The 25,410-nt window shown below is 44.4% G+C and overlaps 1 protein-coding gene across 4 annotated transcripts in view; it reads left to right on the forward strand.

Annotated features, from left to right (window-relative positions):
- The first annotated feature begins 3,574 nt into the window (after window positions 1-3,574).
- rgs20 (regulator of G protein signaling 20) overlaps window positions 3,575-25,410 on the forward strand; it is a 507,528-nt gene continuing 485,692 nt past the window's right edge. The window contains exons 1-2 of one of the 4 annotated variants that reach the window (XM_085992927.1): window positions 3,654-3,742; window positions 15,957-16,054. In XM_085992927.1, the coding sequence (XP_085849053.1) occupies window positions 16,025-16,054 (30 nt within the window). In that variant the 5' untranslated portion in view covers window positions 3,654-3,742; window positions 15,957-16,024. Of the gene's footprint in view, window positions 3,743-15,956; window positions 16,055-25,410 lie in introns of those variants that run through there. The other 3 variants (XM_085992934.1, XM_085992929.1, XM_085992930.1) reach the window with 3 other exon arrangements.

A 25,410-nucleotide genomic window follows, 5' to 3' on the forward strand; every position in this document is an offset into this window, starting at 1 on the left:
TCTTTTGTACTTTCTTGTACGGTTCCTTAGTAGCCTTTTTGTTGTCGCTGGTCTTCTTCCCAGACCTGCAAACTCGTGCAATGTGTCCCATCTTCCCGCATTGCCTGCATATTTTGTCTTTGGACCAGCAGTCCTTCTGGTCATGGTTAGTTCTGCCGCAGCGATAACATTTTGCAAATCCCCATGTCATTTCGTGGGTGCCGTATTCCTGTGGTTTCTGTTGAATTTCTGCAGCTCCCCTGGCTGCTGCTTCATACGATACTGCCACGCTGAAAGCCTTATCTAGCGTCAGCTCTTTCTCTGAGAGTAACTTCTTCTGTGTTCCTTCACTCAGGAGTCCACAGACAAATTTGTCCCGTAGGGTATCTGCCAGTCCTGCTCCGAACTGGCAGTGCTTTGATAGCTTGCGTAGTTCCGTAAGGTACTCAGCATTGCTCTCATCTTTATGCTGAGTTCTCCTGTGGAATTTAAATCTTTCTGCTATCAACAGCGGTGCAGGGTTTAGGTGTTCCTGTAGGACAGCAATAATTTCGTTAAAACTCTTCGCCTTCGGTTTGGCTGGAGTAATCAGGTCCCGCAATAGGCCGTACGTTCTAGCGCCCATTAAGTTTAGCAATATCGATGCCTTTTTCTCCTCCGCTATTTCGTTTGCCTCGAAATATACCTCGACTCTTTCCACATACGTGGTCTTGTATTATCAAAAGCAGTGATACAGCCAGTCTTCGGCATCTAGCAAATCTAAAATGGCGCCTCCCGCGCTTTGCCTTCTTCCCCGATTTAACAAAATGGCGCCTCCCGCGCTCTGCCTTCTTCCCCGCTGATTAAGATGGCGCCTCCCGCGCTTTGCCTTCTTCCCCGCTGTTGTTAGCGCTGCTTACCGCGGTTCCCGTTGCAACCTGCAGCTCCTCGTGGTTTCTTGCGCGTTTAATATTTCTTTTTTTTTATTATATTCCCGTTGTGGAACAACCCTGTGGGACTCTTGCCTCCCTCTTCACGGGTCTATACGCAGCCCGGCTTCATAGCACCGGCCGCGCCCTGTGTGCTCCACCCTCTCTCTCTCTTCTTCCCGACAACGCTGCTCGGCCCCGTTGCAAACCACCCGCTCGAGTTTGCGACCGCCGCAGCCCAGGAAGGATCAGTGCACTACCTGCCACCAGCCTGATTAGCTGAAGCACCGTCGACAGGAACCAGGCCCCGCTTCCGACAGCTTCTCCAGCAATCTTCAACTCCGCAACACAGGGGCGGATGCCCACGGTCGACGCCCGTTTCTACTGCCTCTTACTTTCTTTTCTTTCTGGACTCGACCTCTGCTCACTTCGCTGTAGGAATGAATCCCAGGAGGTGGTGCAGACTGTAGGTAGGTTCGTATCTGCTCGTCGCCAGTATTACGTCCGTGAATGATTGAGACACGGACAGCAGGAGTTGAACAAAACAAGTCTTTACTGATGGAAGTCAATAGTGAAACTGAAAACAACAGAGGCTCACTAGCGCCTTTTATACAGGGTTGGTCACTGCCGGTACTGCAGTCTGAGACCAGTTATTCTCTTAAAGGTACATACACAACACTAGGCACTCATGATATTAGTCCCTCTGCTGCTGTGTGCAGCCAATGAACAGCGTGGAGAGTGCTGGCTGCATGCAGAAATCATGGTTATGCACAGACAGCAGGAATTTAGCATCCTGGTTGCATTTCAATCGTGCAACCATTTTCCTCCTTCAACTGGACCAGTTGTGAGATTGTGGCCTCTATGTACTGCTGGAAAGAACTGCTGTTCTCACTTTAGTTCCTGCCTACAGAGGCTTCAATTCCTGCTCTAGGATTAGTAACAGCGCTGCGAGGAGCGCGCGACCCAGTCCAATACATTAGCAGCCAGACTTAGGTAAAAGTGGCACTGGGGGAAGTGCGGTCCAGCTGGAGCTGATTTTTGTCAGCAGATGCTGACACTGGGACCTGGTAGCCAAAAAGTTGAGTGCTAATAGCCATGGAGCACACAACCAGTATCAGATATATAATAATCCTGATCCAATAGCAAAATATTGCAGATGCTGGAAATCTGAAATAACAACAGAAAATGCTGGAAACACTCAGCAGGCCAAGCAGAGAGAGAAACAGTGTTAACGTTTCAAGTCTGTGGCCTTTCATCAGAACTGGAAAAAGTTCGAGATGTAACAGGTTTTAAGCAGGTGCAGAGGCAGGGAAAGGGGGAGGGGAAGAAAGAACAAAAGGGACGGTCTGTGATAGGGTGGAAGGCAGGAGTGATTAAATGCTGCAAATGGGGATGGCAGAATCATTCACAGCTGCCATGTGAAAAAATGGGGGCAGGGATTATAGTCTGAAATTGTTGAACTCAATGTTGAGTCCAGAAGGCTGTAAAGTGCCTAATCGAAAGATGAGGTGCTGTTCCTTGAGCTTACGTTGAGCTTCATTGGAACAGTGTAAGAGGCCAAGGACAAAGAGATCAGAGTGGGAGTGGAGTGGAGAATTAAAGTGACAGGCGACCGGGGTCACCCTTACGGACTGAACGGAGGTGTTTCGCACAGCGGTCACCCAATCTGCGTCTGGTCTCCCCAATAATAATCCTGATCTTGGCATAATGCTTTGACCACTGAGGTAGGGGGGCGGGGCGGTGGAAAGTGAAGGGTGGAGGCGGAAAGGGTTCTATTGCTTCTGCTTTGTCCACTACCTTTTACGATGGCCAGATTGTGGACAGCAGTTAAATAGTTGCGCTATCAGTAAAAGTTTATGGAAATTATATAGCACAACTACTAGCTGATACATTGATGCAGTGATCAACTGAGTATGCACTACACTAAAGAGAAGACATTCCAACTCCAATGGAATAGATGCACATTACAACATAAGAGTAGATACACTCAGTGGAAGCTTTGAATATATTTTTGAAATGTATATCTTTCTAAAAGCAAGAAAAGTAGTTCCTCTTTATCTGACTGAATCAGATTGCTGTCTTATTTTTATCGCAAACTGATATTAATAGAAGGTAACTTTAGTTGGTCTGTTAAATTTAGGAGAAACATGCCATATGCAGACATATCTCACACTAATTTCGTTAAGCTGAATACCTTCAATAATACTGAAAGGATTATCACGCAGACAAGACCATCTGTTCTTGGGAATGTAATAACTCCTAATACTAAAGCAAGGCATTACAGACTCATGGAGTGCAGAAATAGAGTACAGCTCTTGATAATGAGATTAATGCTTCATCATTTTTACTGTTTAAACTGTATTAGACATAGCTAGATGTGAAGATAGCCTACAAAAACTCAAGTATATAGATTCAGATGGAGGCATGTCGTTTATTCTTTTATCTGTCTCCACATTAAGCAGCTGTACAACATTGTAGATCATCTGTAAGCCTGAATGCTGTTCTAATGCACATTGGATAAGGCACAGTTTCATTGACAGTAGATAATCCAGTTTTGTCACTTCAACTATAAACAGGTTATGTAGGCTCAGCTTTGACATATATGGACCTTTCCTGAGAGCAGGGAAAATACACAGCTATCGACAAATGAAAATTAATGCCTAAGTGTAAGATAAATAAGTGCCATCTTGTTCAAAAGAAGATTATCCAGAGTCCAGGAATGCTTCCAGCTTTCCTCAACGTGGAGAAGATTCTTCACTCAGTTCAGAGCTCGGCAGTATGCTGAAGGTTACCAAGCAACTGAAATCATCCAAATTGAAAATGAGCCGAAAAATGAAGGGCTACAACTACTTAAGGTAAATGTTGGGCAAGACCATTTTATTAATTCAGCAATGAGGTGCTCTCTGTCAGTAACAGCTACAGTATATGGTGAGTCATATGATAAAGTATTATTTTTGACACTGCTGTGTAGTCAGTTTTATTTGAAGCCACTAAAATGATCAATTCACACAATATTTTGCATTTACATTCTCAGACCACTTTGTGTTTGAATAAATTGAAATGTATTTGTAAATTTACCAGAAAAAGTAGACCATACTAAGTGTACTTTAATAAACTGTGGCTTAGCAGAGGATATTATATTGTATTGGTCTACTTAGAGTCATATTTTCTCTCTTCAATAATGTTAACAAAAATGTAAGTAAAATGTGGTGTAATGCTGATAGAAAGCACAACCAGAATGTTTGTCTGGGTTTAGTGCTGCTCTAAGGATTCTTCCTGCTCCAGAATTACTTCATGAACTTTAGCAAACAGTATTTTTTTCAGGTCAGACCTGACATAAGTAAACTTAATGAATATGAAGATTATGAACTGTCAGCACAACAGTGAAAGAATTGAAAGTATAGAGGAGAATTTGGCTCCAGACCATAGGGGCAATGATCATGTTGTAGGAACAGAGGCATGCTTGCTCTGTGGAGACATCAACTGCAATAGTATGGAGCTGATAATATCATCCCAACATAACAAATTGTGTTCTGGCTATGTCTGTATCCAACTGAGTTGCCCTTACATGATAGTGCAATAATGTACTGGAGTGCCATGGGAATCAAGAACCAGAGAAGCGCTGCTAGTGGCCTTTACAACACCAAAAGTTTTTTTTAATGTTTTAGGTGGTGGACTCCTCAGGTTTTTTCAGGATTTGGCAAAAAATTGGGGCAGCAAGTAGGGTGGTCCTGCAAAGGAGCAAGGCAGCTCTGTGAAATCATTTGCTTTTTATACATCTGTCATTCAATTTCTGTATTTCTCTGTATTTGTTGATTTAATGAGCGAGGCAGGTATGGGGAACCAGGAGGTAGTGGTGGAGGAGCCTCCACCCTTGCTCTTGTCCAACAGTTATGAGGTTCTTACTCTCTGTGTGGGCGAGGACAGGGACTGCAATGAGGATGAGCAAACTGACCACAGCACCATGGTACAGGGAGCCATTCAAGCAGAGGGAGCAAAAAGAAATGTGGTAGTGGTAGGGGACAGTATAGTTAGGGTGATAGATACTGTTCTCTGCAGCCGAGAGCGTGAGTCCCGAAGGCTGTGTTGCCTGCCCGGTACCAGGGTAAAGGACATCTCCTTTGGGCTGGAGAGGAACTTAGAGTGGGAGGGGAAAGATCCAGTTGCCATGGTCCAAGTAGGTACCAACGACATAGGTAGGACAAAGAAAGAGGTTCTGCTGAGGGAGTATGAGCAGCTAGGGGCTAAATTAAAAAGCAGAACCACAAAGGTAATAATCTCTGGATTACTACCTGAGCCACGTGCAAATTGGCATAAGGTAAATAAGATCAGAGAGATGAACGACTGGCTCAAAGATTGGTGTGGGAGAAATGAGTTTCAATTCCTGGGGCACTGGCACCAGTACTGGGATAAGAGGGAGCTGTTCCATCGGGACAGGCTTCATTTGAGCCAGGCTGGGACCAGTGTCCTGGCGAATCGAATAACTAGGGCTGTAGATAGGGCTTTAAACTAAATAGTTGGTGGGAGGGATACGCTGAGCGGAAATTAAAAAAGTAAAAGAAAATGGGAAGGCAAAAGTGCAGGGTAGCGATAGGGGTAATGATAACCAAAGCGTGACAGGAAGGGACAGAGCGTATACACATAAGAGTGCATCAGAAAGAGGGGTCAGAGTAGAGAAAAATGGTAAAAAGACAAAACCAAATGCTTTATATTTGAACGCACGCAGCGTTCGTAACAAGATAGATGAGTTGACAGCACAAATAGAAATAAATGGGTATGATCTGATAGCCATTACAGAAACGTAGCAGAGGTGAACATGGCTGGAAACTGAATATTCAGGGGTATTTGCCATTTCATAAGGATAGGCAGAAAGGAAAAGGAGGTGGTGTAGTTCTGTTAATAAGGGATGAGATCAGTGCGGTAATGAGAAATGATATTGGCCTAGAAGATCAAGACGTAGAATCAGTTTGGGTGGAGATAAGAAATAATAAGGGTAAAAAGTCACTGGTGGGAGTGATCTACAGGCCCCCAAACAGTAGCCACACTGTAGGACATAGTATAAATCAAGAAATAATAGAGGCTTGTAAGAAAGGTACGGCTATTATCATGGGAGATTTTCATCTTCATATTGATTGGACAAAGCAAATTGGCAAAGGTAGACTTGAGGAAGAGTTCTTAGAGTGTATATGGGATGGTTTCTTGGAACAATATGTTGTGGAACCAACTAGGGAGAAGACTATTTTATATCTGGTAATGTATAACGAGGCTGGATTAATTAATGATCTCGAAGTGAAGGATCCTCTTGGGAAGAGTGATCATAGCATGGTCGAATTTCAAATTCAGTTTGAGGGTGAGAAAGTTAGGTCTCAAACTAGCGTCCTGAACTTAAACAAAGATAATTACAAAGGTATGAAGGTAGACTTGGTTAAAGTAGACTGGGAAAATATATTACAGGGTAAGACTGTAGAAAAGCAGTAGCAAACATTTAAGGAAATATTTCATAACCCTCAGCAAAGATATATTCCAGTGAGAAAGAAAGACTCTAAGAGAAGGATGAATCATCTGTGTCTAACTGAGGAAGTAAAGGATGGTATCAAATTGAAAACAAAAGCATACAATGTTGCAAAGAATAGTGGAAGGCCAGAGGAGTGGGACATTTTTAAAAAGCAGCAAAGGACGACTAAAAAATGATAAAGTAAGAGAAGATAGCTTATGAGAGTAAGCTAGCAAGAAATATAAAAACAGACTGTAAGAGCTTCTACAGGTATATAAAAAGGAAGAGAGTAGCTAAAGTAAACATTGGTCCTCTAGAGGATGAGTCTAGGGAATTAATATTGGGAAACAGGGAAATGGCGGAGACCTTGAACAAATATTTTGTATCGGTCTTCACGGTAGAAGACACTAAAAGCATCCCAATAATGGATATTCATGGGACTATTGGGATGGGTGGGGGGGACTTAAAACAATCACTATCACTCGGGAGAAAGTGCTAGGCAAACTAATGGGACTAAAGGTGGACAAGTCCCCTGGACCCGATGGTGTGCATCCTAGAGTCTTAAAAGAGGTGGCTGCAGAGATAGTGGATGCATTGGCTGTAATCTACCAAAATTCCTTGGATTCTGGAGAGGTCCCAGGGGACTGAAAAACTGCAAATGTAACGCCCCTATGTAAGAAAAGCGGGAGACAGAAAGCAGGCAACTATCGACCAGTTAGCCTAACATCTGCCATTGGGAAAATGCTGGCGTCCATCATTAAGGAAGTGCTAGCAGGACATTTAGAAAATCATAATATAGTCAAAGCAGAGTCAGCATTGTTTTATGAAAGGGAAATCATGTTTGACAAATTTGCTGAAGTTCTTTAGGGATGTAACGAGCAGGGTGGATCAAGGGGAACCAGTAGATGTTGTGCATTTGAATTTCCAGAAAGCATTTGATAAGGTGTCACATAAAAGGTTACTACACAAGATAATAGCTCACGGGGTTGAGGGTAATATATTAGCATGGATAGAGGATTGGCTAACTAACAGAAAACAGAGAGTCAGGATAAATGGGTCATTTTCAGATTGGCAAACTGTAACTAGTGGGGTGCCGCAGGGATCAGTGCTGGGGCCTCAACTATTTACAATCTATATTAATGACTTGGAATGAAGGGACTGAGTGTAATGTAGCCAAATTTGCTGATGATACAAAGATAGGTGGGAAAGCAAATTGTGTGGAGGACACAAAGAATCTCCAAAGGGATATAGATAGGCTAAGTGAGTGTGCAAAAATCTGGCAGATGGAGTATAATGTGGGAAAATACGAGGTTATCCACTTTGGTAGGAAAAATAAAAAAGCAAATTATTATTTAAATGGGGAGAGATTACAAAATGCTGAGGTACAGAGGGATCTGGGAGTCCTTGAGCATGAATCACAAAAAGTTAGCATGCAGGTACAGCAAGTCATTTGGAAGGCAAATGGAGTGTTGGCCTTTATTGCAAATGGAATGGAGTATAAAAGTGGGGAAGTCCTGTTACAGCTGTACAGGGCATTGGTGAGACCACACCTGGAGTAATGCATACAGTTTTGGTCTCCTTTCTCTGAACTGCCTCCAATGCAAGTATATCCTTCCTTAAGGAAGGATATACTTGCATTGGAGGCAGTTCAGAGAAGGTTCACAAGGTTGATTCTGGAGATGAAGGGGTTGTCTTATGAAGAAAGGTTGAGCAGGTTGGGCCTATACTTATTGGAGTTTAGAAGAATGAGAGGGGATCTTATTGAAACATATAAGATTCTGAAGGGGCTTGACAGGGTAGATGCAGAGAGAATGTTTCCCCTTGTGTGGGAATCTAGAACTAGGGGGCATAATTTCAGAATAAGGGGGCACCCTTTTAAATTGGAAATGAGGAGGAATTTCTTCTCTCAGAGGGTCGTGAATCTTTGGAATTCTCTTCCCCAGAGAGCTGTGGAGGCGGAGTCATTGAATATATTTAAGGTGGAGATAGACAGATTTTTGAATGATAAGGGAGTCAAGGGTTATGCGGAGCGGGCAGAGAAGTGGAGTTGAGGCCAAGATCAGATCAGCCATGATCTTATTGAATGGCGGAGCAGGCTCGAGGGGCCAAATGGCCGACTCCTGCTCCTACGTCTTATGTTCTTATGTATGTTCTAACAGCACATAATTTCTGTTGCTGTTTACTGGGGTCACCAGGAGTGCATCAGCATTTTCAGTGAGTCCCTGATCGTAAGCCAATATTTACCCCTAGGCCATATGATAAATTGAGCACATTAATTTTTCAGAGCATCCACTGAATAAATTTATTTTTGTTGTTTACATGCAGTAAAAGTTTTCTGCTGATATTCAGCTGCATTAATAACATTTTCAAAATTGATGTCAATTAAGTGGCATTTTAGCTGATTGAGAAGCATTAAACGATTATTATTGCAGTAGTTATTATCAGCTGCCAGTTTTTGACTACCACCAACAAAATCCTAATCTCACAAATCGATTTGCTAATTATGTAAACTATGATGAATAACAGGCATTTAGCCCATTTTCCCTCAAGAGAGGAAACCATGGCCTCTAGATACCTTAGAAATATTGATAATATTTACTCATCTACAGTCAAGAGACCAACAGATTACATGGAGTATATTTCAGAATCCAGCCTAGAAATGCATTCCTAATAATGTGTACTAACGTGTGCTCACAGTGGGTGGTTAAGAGTAGACTTACCATACATGTGGTCATGAGTCAGGATAAGTCTGATCTGTGACTGAGTGCTAGAGCTGTAAGCGCGCATACAAACCCCAAACTAATGATAATATCTATATAAACCTGGAATTAATCTATTAATCGTTGTTGATGACCTTGAAAAACGAACAGTGTAGCATCAAGTCATGTGGACTGTATGGGTGAGAAGGCAATTGGTAATGGGGAAAAGCGGGTATATGATATCATTAAGTGTTACATTTCATCTGGCATCTGAGAAAGACATTTCTGGAAAATAATCTGCATATTAAGACAAAAGATGTTGCAATTTACAGAGACACTGGGGGAAGAATTTAACTCATGATGGTCCAATTTGCACCCAAAAAGCGGGCAGCCAAAAGTTGAAAATCAGGAGCGGGCCTTGGCCGCCCCATTGACGCCCAAGGCCCCGCGATGCTGTATTTAGGTGGGCCTGTAAATCAATGAGTTGTAGGACCCCAGTGCTAAATTCAAGTACAAATGGGCAGTGCTTGCTCTGCACAAGCTCTGCGTAGTTGTACCAGGTCTTCAGAGGCCGAACCAGCAGTCCTTAAAGCTGCTCAAAAACATCTGCAAAACTTTTTCAAAACTTTATTTTTGTGGAGTCAGGAGGAGCAGGAGTGCTCCTCCTGTCTCCACAAATATACTGTGGGCTGCTGCCGGCCTGGGATCGACAGAATTTATTGCAGGTTCAGTGCTACAACCTCACAGTGGGTGGAAGTCCCACCCTACCTCAGGCTGTGTAGTTAAATGCATGGTGGAGCTTGAACTTACAACCTTCTGACTTAGAGGTAAAATGCTACCACCTAAGCAATGCTGACACTTAATCCACACCTTCTTTCACCAGTTTCAATACCATCGAACTAACATGATCTTTAAGTGATTAAGTGGCAAAACAAAACTGATTTTGTTTTTCACAAAAATGGTCCAATAGATTTATTGCTTCCGTTTAGTGAGAGTTTACCAACTTCTGATGCAAAATTTGAGTTTTCCATGTTTCCAGTTACTTTAAACTAAAGTGGAAGAACTTGATATAAAATACTGTACAGCAGAATCTGATTGCTGCAAAAAATATTATGAACAGCATTAGCTACAATTTAATTGTCACTTTGACATATATTAGTTTTAATTTCTTTTAGAAGATTATTAAGCCAAATTTGAATTTGTACTGCAACTTAATGTAATACTGTCAGTGAAATTTCCTGTGCTTCCCATTTCTTAAATAAAATGTTGAAAATAGCCTCAATTAATGACAGTTTAAACATTTTCTTTTTTGATAAACTATTAGTCAGTTAAAAGGATAGTCAAACATTGGATTCAGTTTTATAAGAAGACATAATAATAAGAATATTTGAACAAACACACTGGAACTGTCAAGGCTTAATCCATTTGCCAGAATTAGCCTTACAAACTGGAAGAGCTTTGGAAATTAGTCTATTTGTGATGCTATGCTGTGTGTCTTTTCTTAGTAATTGCCAGCAACTGCTGAGAAGATTACAATACAGTAAGTTGCCCTTCTCAAGAGCAAATAGGGATGGGCAATAAATGGTGGCCTTGCCAGCGACACCCACATCCCAGGAACGAATAAAAGAAAAAAATGATCTGAGTAATAATTATTTTTTGACTTTGTTCTTTGTCCTGAGCCATTTATAGGATTGTATAGAAAGATGCTAGAAGCAGTTTGTCTAAATGCACATGGGTCACTTGTCATTTGAATGTTAAAGTGACCTGCCACTTACAAGATCATTAAAATTACTGCAACTTCAAAGAATCTTGGTAACTGACAATATTACTGTTACAATGGAGTGGGCCTTTGGCATAGCGGTAGCATCCCTGCCGCTGGGCTAGAAGGCGTAGGGTTTCGAACCCCACTCCAGACAGTCCCGGCAAGTGGAGTCGGAGCTCCGGCTCTAAAATTCTGGGTTGACATCCAGCGGGATACTTGCGTCCGTGGGTGTGGGTGGCCCCCCCCCCCCCTTGTATGGGTTGTGGGAGCCTGTAAAACCCTCACGAAGATGGTTACAGTCACGAAAGGAGCATTAACGTGGCCAGAAATCCTTCCACCACTTCATTCAGTTCCCCAAAGGGAACAGTGTGAAGACCCGTATGACGACAACTACTACAATATTGTATGGTTGACCTATATTTTCAATAGTTAAGGCAGTGGGTGACGTAACAGGTCACACTCTGTCCTGTCATCTCTGAGTCCATGATTTGAATTGAGCCCAGACTGAAGAGGTGAAGGCCTAGAAATTCGTCTCGGGCAGTGGCGCAAAATGGGCGGTATCGGATTGCAGTCAGTGGAACTGAATATCAGACGCTGCGGATGACGGGCAGCCAATCAGATACCGCCCATTTTGCGCCACCACCCAAGATAAATTTCTAGGCTGATGGTTTTCTCTGGTTGGCTATATGGATGCTATGTAAAATCGTTTACTAGGCCCAAATCCTGATAGCAATTCCGTGGCACAGAGCTACACAGAATTTGACAGTAACTTTGAAATCTCATTCAAGGATGACCCCAAGATGGCAGATTTGGTGAATTGAGCCACTGACACTACTGCAGAACAATGGCTCCGATATTGATAGGGGCAGGTTTTGCAATCGAGGGGAGGAGGTTCGATTAGGAAACCCAGAAGGCTGGGTTTCACCGCATGCTGTGGATTTTGACTCCACAGTATGTATCTTTGTTTTTCAAAAGGATCTCCACCTGGAAGCCAGCCTGATTGACAGGCTTGGCTCCCAGTTGGGTGGGGAACACTCTGGAGCAGGCCGCAGCCCCAGGTAAGCTGCATGGGGTGTATGATCCCCGACCCTGGAGGGGCATCCGATCCCAGGGAAGGTTCAATTCCCGACCCTGGGGGGGAGGGGGGTGTCCGATCCCGGGAAGGACTAATCCCAGGGAGGTGGGGGTCTTTGGATGGGGAGGGAGTCCAATGGCGGGCAAATCAGCACATAGCTTGGTGGGCTGGGAGGAAGCACTTTGCTCCTCTTGGCCCACAAGCTGTGCCGTAAGGTCACTTACATTTTCTCCGAAGCTGTCCCCGCCTCCCTTCAGCTGCCGAGTTTCCTGAGGTCTGGGTAACCTGGCCAGCCAGACAGGTTAAATGTGAGGCTCCCAGCCTTATTATAATATTTAAATGGCCAACCCACCTCCTGTGAGCAAGTTGGCTGCCTGTCCCCTGTCCCGCCTCCATTAAACCCGAAAGTGGATGGGTTGGAGGTGAGAATTAAAAAAAAAAATTTACATATCACCCGACCCAAATCCACCTGCTCGTGGGGGTTAAACTTACCCCAAATGTGTCTTACAGAGGTTAAAGCACAATGTTGGGAGAAAGCTGAGAAAGGATGGGGAAATGGTCAAAATAATTTTAATGTAAAGTATTTCTGTGAGTCCATGGCAGCCTCAGGCAGACCTTGGTTCTCATGAGCAGATCCTTTGGTCTAACTTAGGCTGGCTGCTCTTGAGATCAAGTGTAGTTGATTTGCTTATTGCTATTGGATGTTCATCCTCTACAATCTCACCCCAGATATAAGTCAATGGCTCAATACCAAGAGGGATTCAAAGCTGGAGACTGACTCATCAACCAAATACACCATTCCATTCAGAAGAATCAATGTAGTGGTGTTCCATGAGGTGGACCATATTGTGCACCCTATGCTACGCCTGAACTTCGAGTGCTTGATTCTGGCAAGTGCCAAAAAATATAAAAATATTCGACCTGATTTTAACTTGAGGTGAGAATCGTGCAGGGACCGATGAGGGCGGCAAACTGTCCTGGCCTTGGCAGCATGAGGCACAGGCAATTTTAACTCCCAGGCTTCAGCGACATGCCACAAGTCAGTTGCCTGCCCAAAATTAGCAGGAAGCGGCAGCTGGCTAGTGGGCTGGATCAGAATGTTGGGCGGTAGGAGGTCAATCAGGAGCAAACCAGGAAGTGGGTAAGCTCTAAAACTTTTTTAAAATGTTAGAGAGGGCAAAACAAAGATTGGGGCCCTCACATGGGGAAAGGACAAATCTGAAATAAAGCTGAACAAATTTTTAAAAAAGTTAAGTTTCTAAAAAATGTAATTTTAATTAAAATGGATAAATTTGACTTTGCATAAAATTAAAATTTGTTTTTCAGGGCCATAATCTTTGTTTAACAGTCAATACGCTGCTTAAACCCTAGTTAGACCTAATCCACTAAGGCTTCTTCGACAGCACCTCCCAAACTCACGACATCTACCACCTGGAAGGACAAGGGAAGCAGGCACATGGGAACACCATCCGCTCCAAGTTTCCCTCCAAGTCACACACCATCATGACTTGGAAATATATCGCTGTTCCTTCATCGTTGCTGGATGAAAATCGTGGAATTCCCTCCTTAACAGCACTGTGGGAGTACCTTCACCTCACAGACTGCAGTGGTTCAAGGAGGCTGATCAGCAATTAGGGATGGGCAATAAATGCTGGCCTTGCCAACAATGCCTACACCCTATGAACAAATAAAAAAAAGCAGTGGACATAAAAGATCCCATAAGACTATTCAAAGAAGAGCAGGGGAGTTATCCCTGCTGTCCTGGGCCAATATGTATCCCTCAGTGAACATCACTAAAACAGATTATCTGGTCATTGCCACATTGCTGTTTGTGGGAGCTTGCTGTGTGCAAATTGGCTGCCGCATTTCCCACATTACAACAAAAATTACTTCAAAAATACTTCCTTGGCTATAAAGCACTTTGGGACATCCAGAGGTTTTAAAGACGCTATATAAATGCAAATCTTTCTTTTTTCTTTATCATTAGGACCGCAAATTCCAGGCCAATATGTCAGTTCACTGATACATGTGTGCAGAAATAGACCTCTGATAAGTTCAGGTGTAGTCCCAGGGCAGTGACAGTTGTGACCAAAATGCTTCGAGTCGTTGTATCTGTATTTTTTGATTACTCATGAAGTCCTCTTCCTCATTTCAATTATGCAACGCGTTGGGAATTTCGAAAGGAATATCCATCCTTATTTCTTTGTTAAGATGTGACATCATAGCAAACTGAAGCCAAAAGTAAAAATAAAAAGTACTGGCAAGGAAAAGTTCCAAAGTGCAAAAAGGAGGCCTTCCGAGCAAAATCAAGTAATGTATGGACCAAAATGTAGACAAAGGAAAATGACATGCAGGAAAAATAAAATATAAAAAATAAATAAAACTTACCTACTCCCTGTAAGTGGTCTTCTGGAGCTAGCGAGTTCACAAAGACCATGGTGCACCCAACTTTTACGGGTAAGGGGCATGCTGTGGGCAGAGACTTACCCAAACTTGTAAAATTGGGCAAAACTGTTTAAAGGCTCATTTACATATTTTAACAAGGCCAGCACATGTCTGTAACGGAGGCTTCAATTAGCACTAGAACATCCCATGATCCGGCACGATGTCCTGGAACTAATTTTGCAGACCTTGCTGGCTACGTGCAAGACCCCATTGGTAGCACAGCGTCTCATACGATCAGGGCATTGCTTTAATCTGCTGGAATTGTTTGAGGAAGTAACTAAACTAGTGTACAAGGGTAATCCAGTGGAAATAATTTACTTGAGTTTTCAGAAGGCTTAATTTTCTCTGGTGTCCAGGTTTTGCTGTAGCCAATTTCCTTGCATCCTGCTCATTGTATCAGAGCAATGTTTTCCAGTTCCTCGAACCCGCACAATCTTTCCGTTAAATTAGTCTGACAGACCACCTTGTTACTTTACTCCTTTGTCCTTTTGGCTCATGTTTTTCCACAAAGACAAAGCTAAATAAAAACAGACATTGTTTTCATCGTCAGCAATAGCATTATTTATTTATATAATTAAAGCCATAATTATGTTCTGAATTATGCAGCATGCCACAATTTTTTATTAAGTTCTAATTTTAAGAGGTTTTACATCGCCTACTTCCCCCGTAGGCTGAGAATAATAATGATAATTCCTACTGTTTTCCATGGCAACAAATGAAATAGCAGACACAGGAATAATATACGAGGGGTTGCAGGGGAATAGAATAACTGCGTTTTTGCTCACAAGCAGGGGTGAATCAATCAGGCGGTGAGGTCACATGATGGTCCTCACAGCTGCTTAATAAATATAACTTCTTTATGTTGTGGCCCTGATAAATTGCATCACAGAAATGTAGATTTTTCTTTTGATTAAATCTAAGCTTCTAATTGTAACTGTTGAGTAACTAAAATATCCTGTAGAAATGTGGGCCTACAAATTGGATCGTATCCGAATCGGGGTGCAATCCCGGTGCAGTGATGCTGATCGAGCCTAATGAGGCCGGCAGCAGGACCAATACGCCTGAGGCCTGGTGAAAGAAATTCTAATGATTATAGTCAGATGTTTGAAATAAAAACAGAAAATGCTGGAGATACTCAGCAGGTCAGGCAGCATCTGTGAAGAGAGAAACAGAGTTAACGTTTCAGGTCGATGACCTTTCGTCAGACCTGAAACGTTAACTCTGTTGCTCTCTTCACAGATGCTGCCTGACCTGCTGAGTATCTCCAGCATTTTCTGTTTTTATTTCAGATTTCCAGCATCTGCAGTATTTTCTTTTTGTAATAGATGTTTGTTCACTTATCCCTTCATTTCCTTTGCAACTTTCAAAAATATAAATCACAAGCATTTACCAAAGTGCCTGGTTGTGAATTGGAAATTCTGTAAGTCATAAAACAGAGAAATAGCTGGAATCTTTCATTCAGTAATCTCGCCAAAATTGTAACCTTTTTTATTTTAGTGTAAAGAATACTAATGTATCCTTCTTCTAAGAAGTAAATGAATAGGACAACAAAATAAGGAAACACATTTATTTTTCTCTTTTATATTTTTTGTAGTTAACTGAACCCTCAAAGAACACATTTCCCAACTGATAAAACAATATCCTGAGGGTCTATGGCAGTCCATGAAATGCCAGCTTCACACTGTCATCAAGGTATTTTGCTATTCCAGTTTTGACTGCCAGTCATACCAGTATAATTGTAAGTCAGTTTAAGTGACATTGACTGACAATTCAAGTTTGACTTTATCTAGTTTTGGTAACTTTTCAAAAATCTAATCTAAAACACCAAGGGTTAGACATTCGGTATCTTAGCGCCTCCTGTTAGCGCCCGGAAGGGCTAACACTTAGCGCCCGGCCCTCTAGTGCCACTCAGACCGTGACATCAATGAGTGTGCAATGTCTCATTAGTGCCCCGAATGCAAAATTCAGTCGCTTCCCCTGACTTACCACCTGGCACTGAGAACGACAGAAATAGTAGGCTATGATAGCTGGGATTGCCGCTCCTGGGGCGCTGTTTAAAGGGATCACTTACAGTTTCATTGGGAGATCACATTTATTGCTGGCTTGTCAGATAGCGTTTTGGCTGCGTTCACATTTTCTCCAGTTTTGCTTTGTTGCTGCTCCAACAGTTTCTTCACTTGTATTGCTCTGAACATTTCTATGTCCTCTTTTCTGCATTTATGGGGGCTGTACTGGCACTGTACCTTGCCCTCCGGCAACTACGTCGGAGGCAGTGGATGCAGAGACAGAGATAGCCAAATGTGGTCAGAGGGAGGACGGCCGACGGACCTTGCGACAGGAGGCCTTATCCTTCCAGGGTATTCCAGGAGCACTTCTCCTACATTCATCTCCCAGAGGAGCAGTGCCTTAGAAGGCTCCGCTTCAGCAAGGAGGTGGTCACAGAGCTCTGCCACCTCCTACAGCCAGACCTCCAGCCTCAGTGCAGGACCAGGATGTCTCTCCCAGTGGCAGTTAAGGTCACAGTCGCTCTCAAATTCTATGCCAGCGGCTCCTTCCAGGCTTCAACAGGGGATATTGCAAACATTTGCAGTTCGCCATCCATCGCTGCATCCGGGGGGTAACAGATGCTCTCTACAGAAGGAGAAGGGAGTACATCTCATTCCCCATCACCAGAGATAAGCGGGACAACTGCCCATGTGGCTCTGCAAGGATGGTGGGCTTCCCCATGGTTCAGGGCACCATTGACAGCACCCACGTAGCATTGTGGGCACCTCATCACAATGCAAAGGTGTTCCGTAACCACAAAGGCTACCACTCTCTGAACATTCAGCTGGTGTGCGACCACAGCCAGCTCATCTTCGCCGTCAATGCTCGCTATCCTGGCAGCAGCCACGATGCATTCATCCTGCGACAGACAAGTGTCCTAGCACTGTTCCACCCACCATATGAAGCTCGCGGCTGGCTGCTTGGAGAAAGGGTTTATCCATTTGCCACCTGGCTGATGACACCCCTCTGCAACCCCAACACTCCTGCTCAGCACACATACAATGACAGCCACAGTGCCACCAGGAACCTGATCGAGCAGACTATCAGGGTGCTAAAGCAATGGTTCTGCTGCCTTGACCACTCTGGCGGAGCCCTGGAGTACTCCCCTGGTCGAGTCTCCCTTTTCATCGTTGTGTGCTGCATGCTGCACAACCTGGCCATTCTGAGGGTCCAGCCATTGCCACCAGGGATTGCAGGTCCATCTCAGAAGGAGGAAGAGGGAAAGGAGGAGGAGGCGGAGGAGAAGGATGAAGAGGAGGAGGAGCAGCAATGGAGGAGGGAGACAATCAATCTTGCTTATGCAACGGCTGTGCGTGAGCACCTCATTAGACAGCGCTTCCAATAAATGATATAGCACATGGCGTTTGCGCAGCACAACCACATCATTACATCCAGCTTGCAGCCCCTATCACTGGGCAAAGGTCAAATGAGAAACATCACAAAATGTGCAACGTCATATTAACAATTTATTATCGAACACAACTCTCTCTTATGAAACTCAACTATTCATAAACAAACACAACCATTTATCAACAAACACAACTCTTTCTTATCAAACTGAACTATTTATTACCAAACACAAATATTTCTTTACAAGCTGTAAGGCTCACAAAATTCTACAGATTCCCCCAAACCAAGAAAGAAGAGATTTTGGACTGTTCAAAAGAATATTGGGCCAAAAGGGGCTTAAAATCAAAACCCCAGGATTTTGGCATTTTTAAAAAAACATGTCCAGGCCTGTGGAAGGCTGCGACAAAGGAGTTGGGATGGGCACTGTAAAACAAACAATTTGAGTATTTGGCACAGGCCAGATTGTCTGGGAATGTTCTGGACCATCTCAGTCATTCCACATAAAGACAATAGGCCTACGGAACGACAGTTCCCGCCAAAAGCTACAGGGCCATCAAGAACATGAATAATACAGTACATGCCACTGATCAACGAAAGGGACCCTGACCCCAACAGGAGAAGACAATCGAACAACAGGTTAAACTACTCACAGAGACATCCAAAAACCACTTCGCACACTTAAACCGATTTCGAAGCAATCCCGAAACTAGTTAAAAGTCAATTAATGATAGATGGGACCAGCCCGAAACTCGATAAAGAATTTAAAACTATTAAAGTTAACGAGCCCTCCAAAATTAACAAAGAGCCAGAAAAGATTTGGCGGGCAGATAAGCAAGGCCTTAAACAGTATAATTGAGGCCTGCTTTTTCAGTTAAGGCAGTACTACTCATCATCATCATCACCACACACAGTCAGAGAATCGGAGGCTTGAGGAAAGGAGAACGAAACGGAAGGAGAAATGAATCGTGGCAACCAAGGGCCCCAAGAAACCAACAACCAACAATATTACCAACAACTAGGTAGCAGAAGCTGCTGTTACTAACCGGACACCAGCTATGCTGTCCATGCTGGTAGTGGGACGCGCCTGTGGTGACACAGTATGTCCCACCTCCTATATATGCTACCTGCGGGGGAACATGGCCTTGTGCCATTGCCTCCATGGTACAATTTATAGGCTTCGCATCAGCAACTCTGAACCCACACTGCGGTTTTGAAAAGGCATTCAAGTGCTGGGGACACAGGATTATGTGTGCTCCCCGGCTCCGGCACCCTGAGAGGTCAGTACCTGTCATAGCGTGCTCCCACTTAATGACGTAAGGCGGGACCTCTGTGAAATGAATGTGTGTGTTACGTCCGTGAATAATTGAGACACGGACAGCAGGAGTGAACAAAGTAAGTCTTTACTGGTGGAAGTCAATAGTGAAACTAAAAACACAGAGGCTCAATAGCGCCTTTTATACAGGGGTGGTCACTGCCGGTACTGCAGTTTGAGACCAGTTATTCTCTTAAAAGTACATACACAACAATTCCTCCCCTTTTAGATAAACAGTACATAACATTCATTTAACAACTAAATGATAACTAATTACAATCACAATTACTGTTGCTAGATACATTGGTTAAGTTTAAGCAATTATAAGTTCAGTCTTTGAGGAGGCTTCCTGATTCTGTCTGGATAACGCCTCTTTGGGGTATCAGGTTCTTCTGGCAATGTTGAGTTGGGATCAATGTCTTTGTTTGGTTCATCTGCTTCCAATATTACCGGTTCTGCGGTAGCTGCAATTGGAACGTCGATTTCATTACCAGGTGTATCAGATCGTGGTGTGGAGTTGACGTTTTCCCGTGACTCTAGAATCTGGTCAGCATGGCATCTTACAATGCTCTCCCCAACGTCCACGGTATACATGAGAGGTCCTTGTCGTGTACAAATCGTTCCTGGCTGCCATTGCTCAGTGCGGTAGTCCCGGGCCAAAACTGGTTGACCTATCTTAAAACTCCTGGTCGGCCTTTCATTCATATTCTGAAACCGCCTGTTCTCCACATCTCTTCGGACGTTTGGCTTAACCAAATCCAAGCGGCATCGTAGTCTTCGATTGAAGAACATCATGGCTGGAGTTTGGTTGGTAACCGCATGTGTCGCATTCCGGTAGGCAAACAAGAAGTTATCCACCTTGTGTTGTAGGGGTATATCTTCATTACACATTGGGCCAGAAATTCATGGCCAAAGGCGTGAGTACGGTCTGGGTACTCACGCATCTGGCCATTGGAAATGCCGGCGTTCAGCATGCACAGCGCATGCGGGGAACGCCGGCATTTCCAGACCCGAGGTCTAGGCACAGCGCGTGCGACTGCACAGGCAGCGCTTGCGCAGTGAACTTTGTAGATTTCATTCATGGATTCAGTGAGGGTAAGTCCTTACAAGTTACACTTGAAAAAAGCAGGTGTAAAGTTGTTCCAAGGCTGCGGAGGAAGATATATTTTATCGTGGAGCTTCTGAAATGCAATATTTTTGTTTGGGAAAGGGAGGGAAGTTATTTTAAGAAATTTTAAGTAAGTTTTAAAGTTTAAATTTTTTTTTTTAAACGGGTTTTCAGAACGGTAGGTAGAAGGAGCAATTGTGGCTGTGTGAATGGAATGTGAGAATGAGTTATGTATGTATGTCCACATATATTCCTTTACGTATATGTATGTATGTTTTATATTCCTTTACTAATGTGTATGAATGTATGTTTTTAATTATGATTTTCCAATAAGTTACTTTCTCTGAAAGTCATAATTAAATAATACATTCATACACATAAGTAAAGGAATATATACATAACACGCAAAGGAATATATACAGACATACATACTTTCAGAAGCTCCATGATAAAAAATATCTTCCTCCGCAGCCTCTGGAGCAACTGTACCCATGCTTTTTTCATGTGTAAGCTGTAAGCGGCGAATTTTACTGCGCACGCGCTGCCTGTGCAGTCGCACGCGTTCTGCCTCTGAACCCCTTCGTTCAGAGGACAGGAAATGCCGGTTTTCCCCACATGCACTGTGCATGCTGAAAACCGGCATTTCCTCCGGCCAGACGCGTAAGTACCCCGACCGTACTCGCGCATTTGGAAGGGAATTACTGGTCCAACATTTCACATGTCAATAAAATGAAAAATTTAACAATTGCACGATTTGCCCCCTCGCATCTGCGACTGAGGGTCCAAGGAGGTGCATTGCGCAAGAGGTCATCGTCGTACGTATCCTCACACTGTTCCCTTTCGGGAACTGTATGAAGTGGTGGAAGGATTTATGGCCGTGATTAACGCTCATTCCGTGACCGTAACCATCTTTGAACCAGCCATTAGGGTGGTTAGTCCTATGGCGTGAGGGTTTTACGGGCTCCCACAACCCATCTGAGGCGGGGGGGGGCCACCCACACCCACGGACGCAAGTATCCCGCTGGATGTCCACCCAGAATTTATAGTTGGAGCTCCGAATCCACTTGCCGGGACTGTCTGGAGTGGGGTTCGAAACCCTACTCCTTCTGGCCCAGCGGCGGGGATGCTTACTGCTACGCAAAAGGCCCACTCCACACAAAAGGTGACACCCATACGTTTCCTGTGCCTTTTCCCTCCCCGTGACTGGAGCCCTATGCTGCCACTTGAAAGACCAAGCTATCATCTGCCCTTTTTGCGGCGCCTTTGACTTCTCATTACCAATGATGAGCAGGCGCTGCGCCTCCACCTCCTTGAGGAGATTGCTGAGGTCATCATCAGTTCAATTGTGAGTTCTTTTAATGCCATGAAGTGTGCTCATTCCAGCCATTTCACGTTGCTAATCGGATTGGGCCTTTGGCATAGCGGTAGGATCCCCGCCGCTGGGCCAGATCAGGGTAGGGTTTCGAACCCCGCTCCAGACAGTCCCGGCAAGTGGAGTCGGAGCTCGGGCTCTAAATTCTGGGTTGACATCCAGTGGGATATTTGTGTCCGTGGGTGTGGGTGGCCCCCCCCTCCTTGTATAGCTTGTGGGAGCCCGTAAAACCCTCCCGCCATAGGACTAACCGCCCTAATGGCTGGTTCAAAGATGGTTATGGTCACGGAATGAGCGTTAATCATGGCCATAAATCCTTCCACCACTTCATACAGTTCCCCAAAGGGAACAGTGTGAAGACACGTATGACGACGACATTGCTAAATAAATAAATGGAATTAAAAAAATTCTTTTAGGGCTTTTAAAAGTCTTTAAATGGCTTTAATCTGTTTAAAACTACTTCAGATTCTTCAAAATAATGTAAACATTTTTAAAAGATTATAAAAGTTACCAAAATCTTCAAAAAACTTCCAAAAACCTATTTAAACTGCTGCTTTGCATGTAAAAATGCTTAGCAGCTTGACAGAAACATTGGGGGCGTGTCCTGCTACAATGAGGCCTTAAGGGGCGTGTCTCACTTGCACTGCACGCCCCAGGCTTCGCGCTGGCTGCACTCCTGGGCGGCGTGACGTCATACGCTGCCCGGGATTCTTCTGTTTGAAACACCAATTCCAGGCGTCCCTGGAGCTGATCGGCAGGAGCGCAGGGTAAGTGCATATATGGGGCTGGCACGCGCGGCAAGCCCCGTTCACGAATTTCTGGCCCATTGCCTTGATAGCCTTCTTGAATGTTTGGACAAACCTCTCGGCCAATCCATTAGTGGCTGGATGATATGGGCAGATGTGTAATGCTTAACACCATTGTTCTTTAAGAACCTCCGGAACTTTTCAGACACAAACTGTGGTCCATTGTCAGAGCAAATCTGTTCAGGCAGCCCATTCCTGGCGAATATGGTTCGTAAAACTGTGATAGTTTTTTCCGTGGTGGTTGAGGACATTTTTATTACCTCTGGCCACTTTGAATGTGCATCCACCGCAATTAAAAACATCGAGTCCATGAAGGACCAGCAAAATCAATGTGCACCCTTTGCCATGGAGATGAGGGCCACTCCCATGGATGCAGAGGAGCTTGTGGTGGGGCGTTTTGGACCTTCTGGCATCCTGTACAGCTCTTGGTCATCTCTTCGATTTCTCTATTGATTCCCGGCCACCACACAAACGCTCTGGCTAAGCTCTTCATTTTTACCCCACCCAGATGACCCTCATGAAGCTCATTGAGCACTCTATCCGTCAACTTAGGTGGAATTACTACTCTGGATCCACACATCAAGGTTCCTCTGCACACTGACAGCTGTTCTCTTCACGGCGAGAATGCTGGCAGCAGTGGTTCGCCATGTGCTGGCCATCCCTTCACCGTTAAATCATAGACATGTGATAGTGTCGGGTCATTCCGTGTTTCCTTTTCTATGTTTGCTTTCATCACAGGGAGACATTCGACTATGGTCGAGTGGGATAACTCCATTGGATCCACTGCAAGATCTTCTTCTTCCACCGTCGGCAACGGTAGACGTGACAATCCATCAGCATTTCCATGCTGTTTAGTTCCTTTGTACTTGATGTCATATTGGTGTGCCCCTAGGAAAAGGGACCATCTCTGCAGCCGTTGTGCTGTCATTATCGGTACGCCCTTCTGAGGGTTGAAAATGGAGACAAGAGGTTGATGATCGGTTAGTAGAGTAAATTTTTGACCGTGCAGGTAGTGATTGAACTTCTTCACCCCCCACACCAGGCTGAGGGCCTCTCTGTCAATCTGGGTGTAGTTACGCTCGGCAGAAGTTAATGAGTGTGACGCAAAAGCTATCGGCCTCTCTAAACCATCAAGGAATTTATGTGACAGTGTTGCCCCAATGCCGTAGGGAGATGCATCACACGCCAGCCTGATTGGCAGTGCTGGGTTGTAGTGAGCCAATACTTCCCTTGAAGTGATTAAGTCCTTACTCTTCTGAAAAGCACGCTTACAATCATCACTCCATTTCCATGCTACCCCCGTTCGTAGCAGGGCGTTCAGTGGGTGCAGAATTGTCGACAAATTCGGCAAAAACATGATAGTAATTCAACAATCCGAGGGATGACCTCAGTTGCGACACATTTTCAGGTGCTGGGGCCTTAACAACCGCTTCAATTTTGTCAGGGGACTAATGTAACCCCTCTTCATCAATCACGTGGCCACAATACGATATCTGTTTCTTAAAAAATTCGCACTTGGGGCGGTTGGCTCGCAGCCCATGGTCGCGTAGTCTAGTGAGCACCTGTTCTAGGTTGTTAAGGTGTTCACTGTCATCTTCACCTGTTACAAGGATGTCGTCCAAGTAACACTGAGTCCCCGGAATCCCTTGCAGGGCTTGTTCCATCGCTCTTTGCCATATCGCCGGAGCCGATGCTACTCCGAATACTAATCGATGATACTGGTAAAGACCTTTGTGAGTGTTTATCGTGAGATACTTCCTATAGGACTCCTCAACCTCCATCTGCAAATATGCTTGTGCTAGGTCAATTTTTGTAAAACGCTTCCCTCCAGACAGTGAGGCGAATATGTCTTCTATCCTTGGAAGAGGATATTGTACTGTGTGAAGGACCGGGTTCACCGTCACCTTGAAATCCCCACAGATGCGAATCTTCCTTGGCTCCCCGGACTTATTGCTTAACGTTTTCTTCATGACAGGAACGATGGGTGTCGCCCACTCGCTCCAGTCGACCTTAGACAACACGCCCGCCTTCTCCAGATTCTCCAGCTCTGCCTCGACGGCTGGGCGAATTGCATATGGTACCGGTCTTGCTTTGAAAAACTTGGGAACTGCATTCTCTTCTATTTTTATCGAGGCGGTTACACCTTTAAGCGTGCCCAGTTCTTGTTGAAATACCTCTTTGGCGTTAGCTAAGATTGTTGACAATCGTCCAGGAGTGACGTCTTCATCTTATTTACCGTCCACCGTCATTGCATGAATGGAATGCCAATCTAAGTTTATCTTCCTGATCCATTCCCGTCCCAATAACGGTGGTCCACCATTTGGCAGTATGTAGAGATACAATTTCCGTATTTTCTTGCCATTGCATTCGACAGGCACCCTTATTTTTCCTCTGGGGTATACTTTTTGCCCCGTATACGTCGTCAAGACGATGGATGTCTCTCTCAAGGGTGTGTGTGAAAATAGCCGCTCGTAGTCTCATCGATTCATGACGGTTAGCGCTGATCCTGTATCCAATTCCATTTTAACTTGGGACCCTGCTATCGTGAGGGTGACCCAAATGGTTCGGTGATCCTCTTTTGCGATTACATTGTGAAGTTTGAGACAGCTTAGTCTCCTGTTCCCGGATTCACTATCGCTCATCTGGTCCTCAGAACCACTGTCCATCATCTTTTGTACTTTCTTGTACGGTTCCTTAGTAGCCTTTTTGTTGTCGCTGGTCTTCTTCCCAGACCTGCAAACTCGTGCAATGTGTCCCATCTTCCCGCATTGCCTGCATATTTTGTCTTTGGACCAGCAGTCCTTCTGGTCATGGTTAGTTCTGCCGCAGCGATAACATTTTGCAAATCCCCATGTCATTTCATGGGTGCCATATTCCTGTGGTTTTTGTTGAATTTCTGCAGATCCCCTGACTGCTGCTTCATACGATACTGCCACGCTGAAAGCCTTATCTAGCGTCAGCTCTTTCTCTGAGAGTAACTTCTTCTGTGTTCCTTCACTCAGGAGTCCACAGACAAATTTGTCCCGTAGGGTATCTGCCAGTCCTGCTCCGAAC

This window comes from Somniosus microcephalus, chromosome 7, assembly GCF_052327205.1.
Source record: "Somniosus microcephalus isolate GS21.2 chromosome 7, FLI_Smic_1.0, whole genome shotgun sequence".
NCBI lineage: Eukaryota > Metazoa > Chordata > Chondrichthyes > Squaliformes > Somniosidae > Somniosus > Somniosus microcephalus.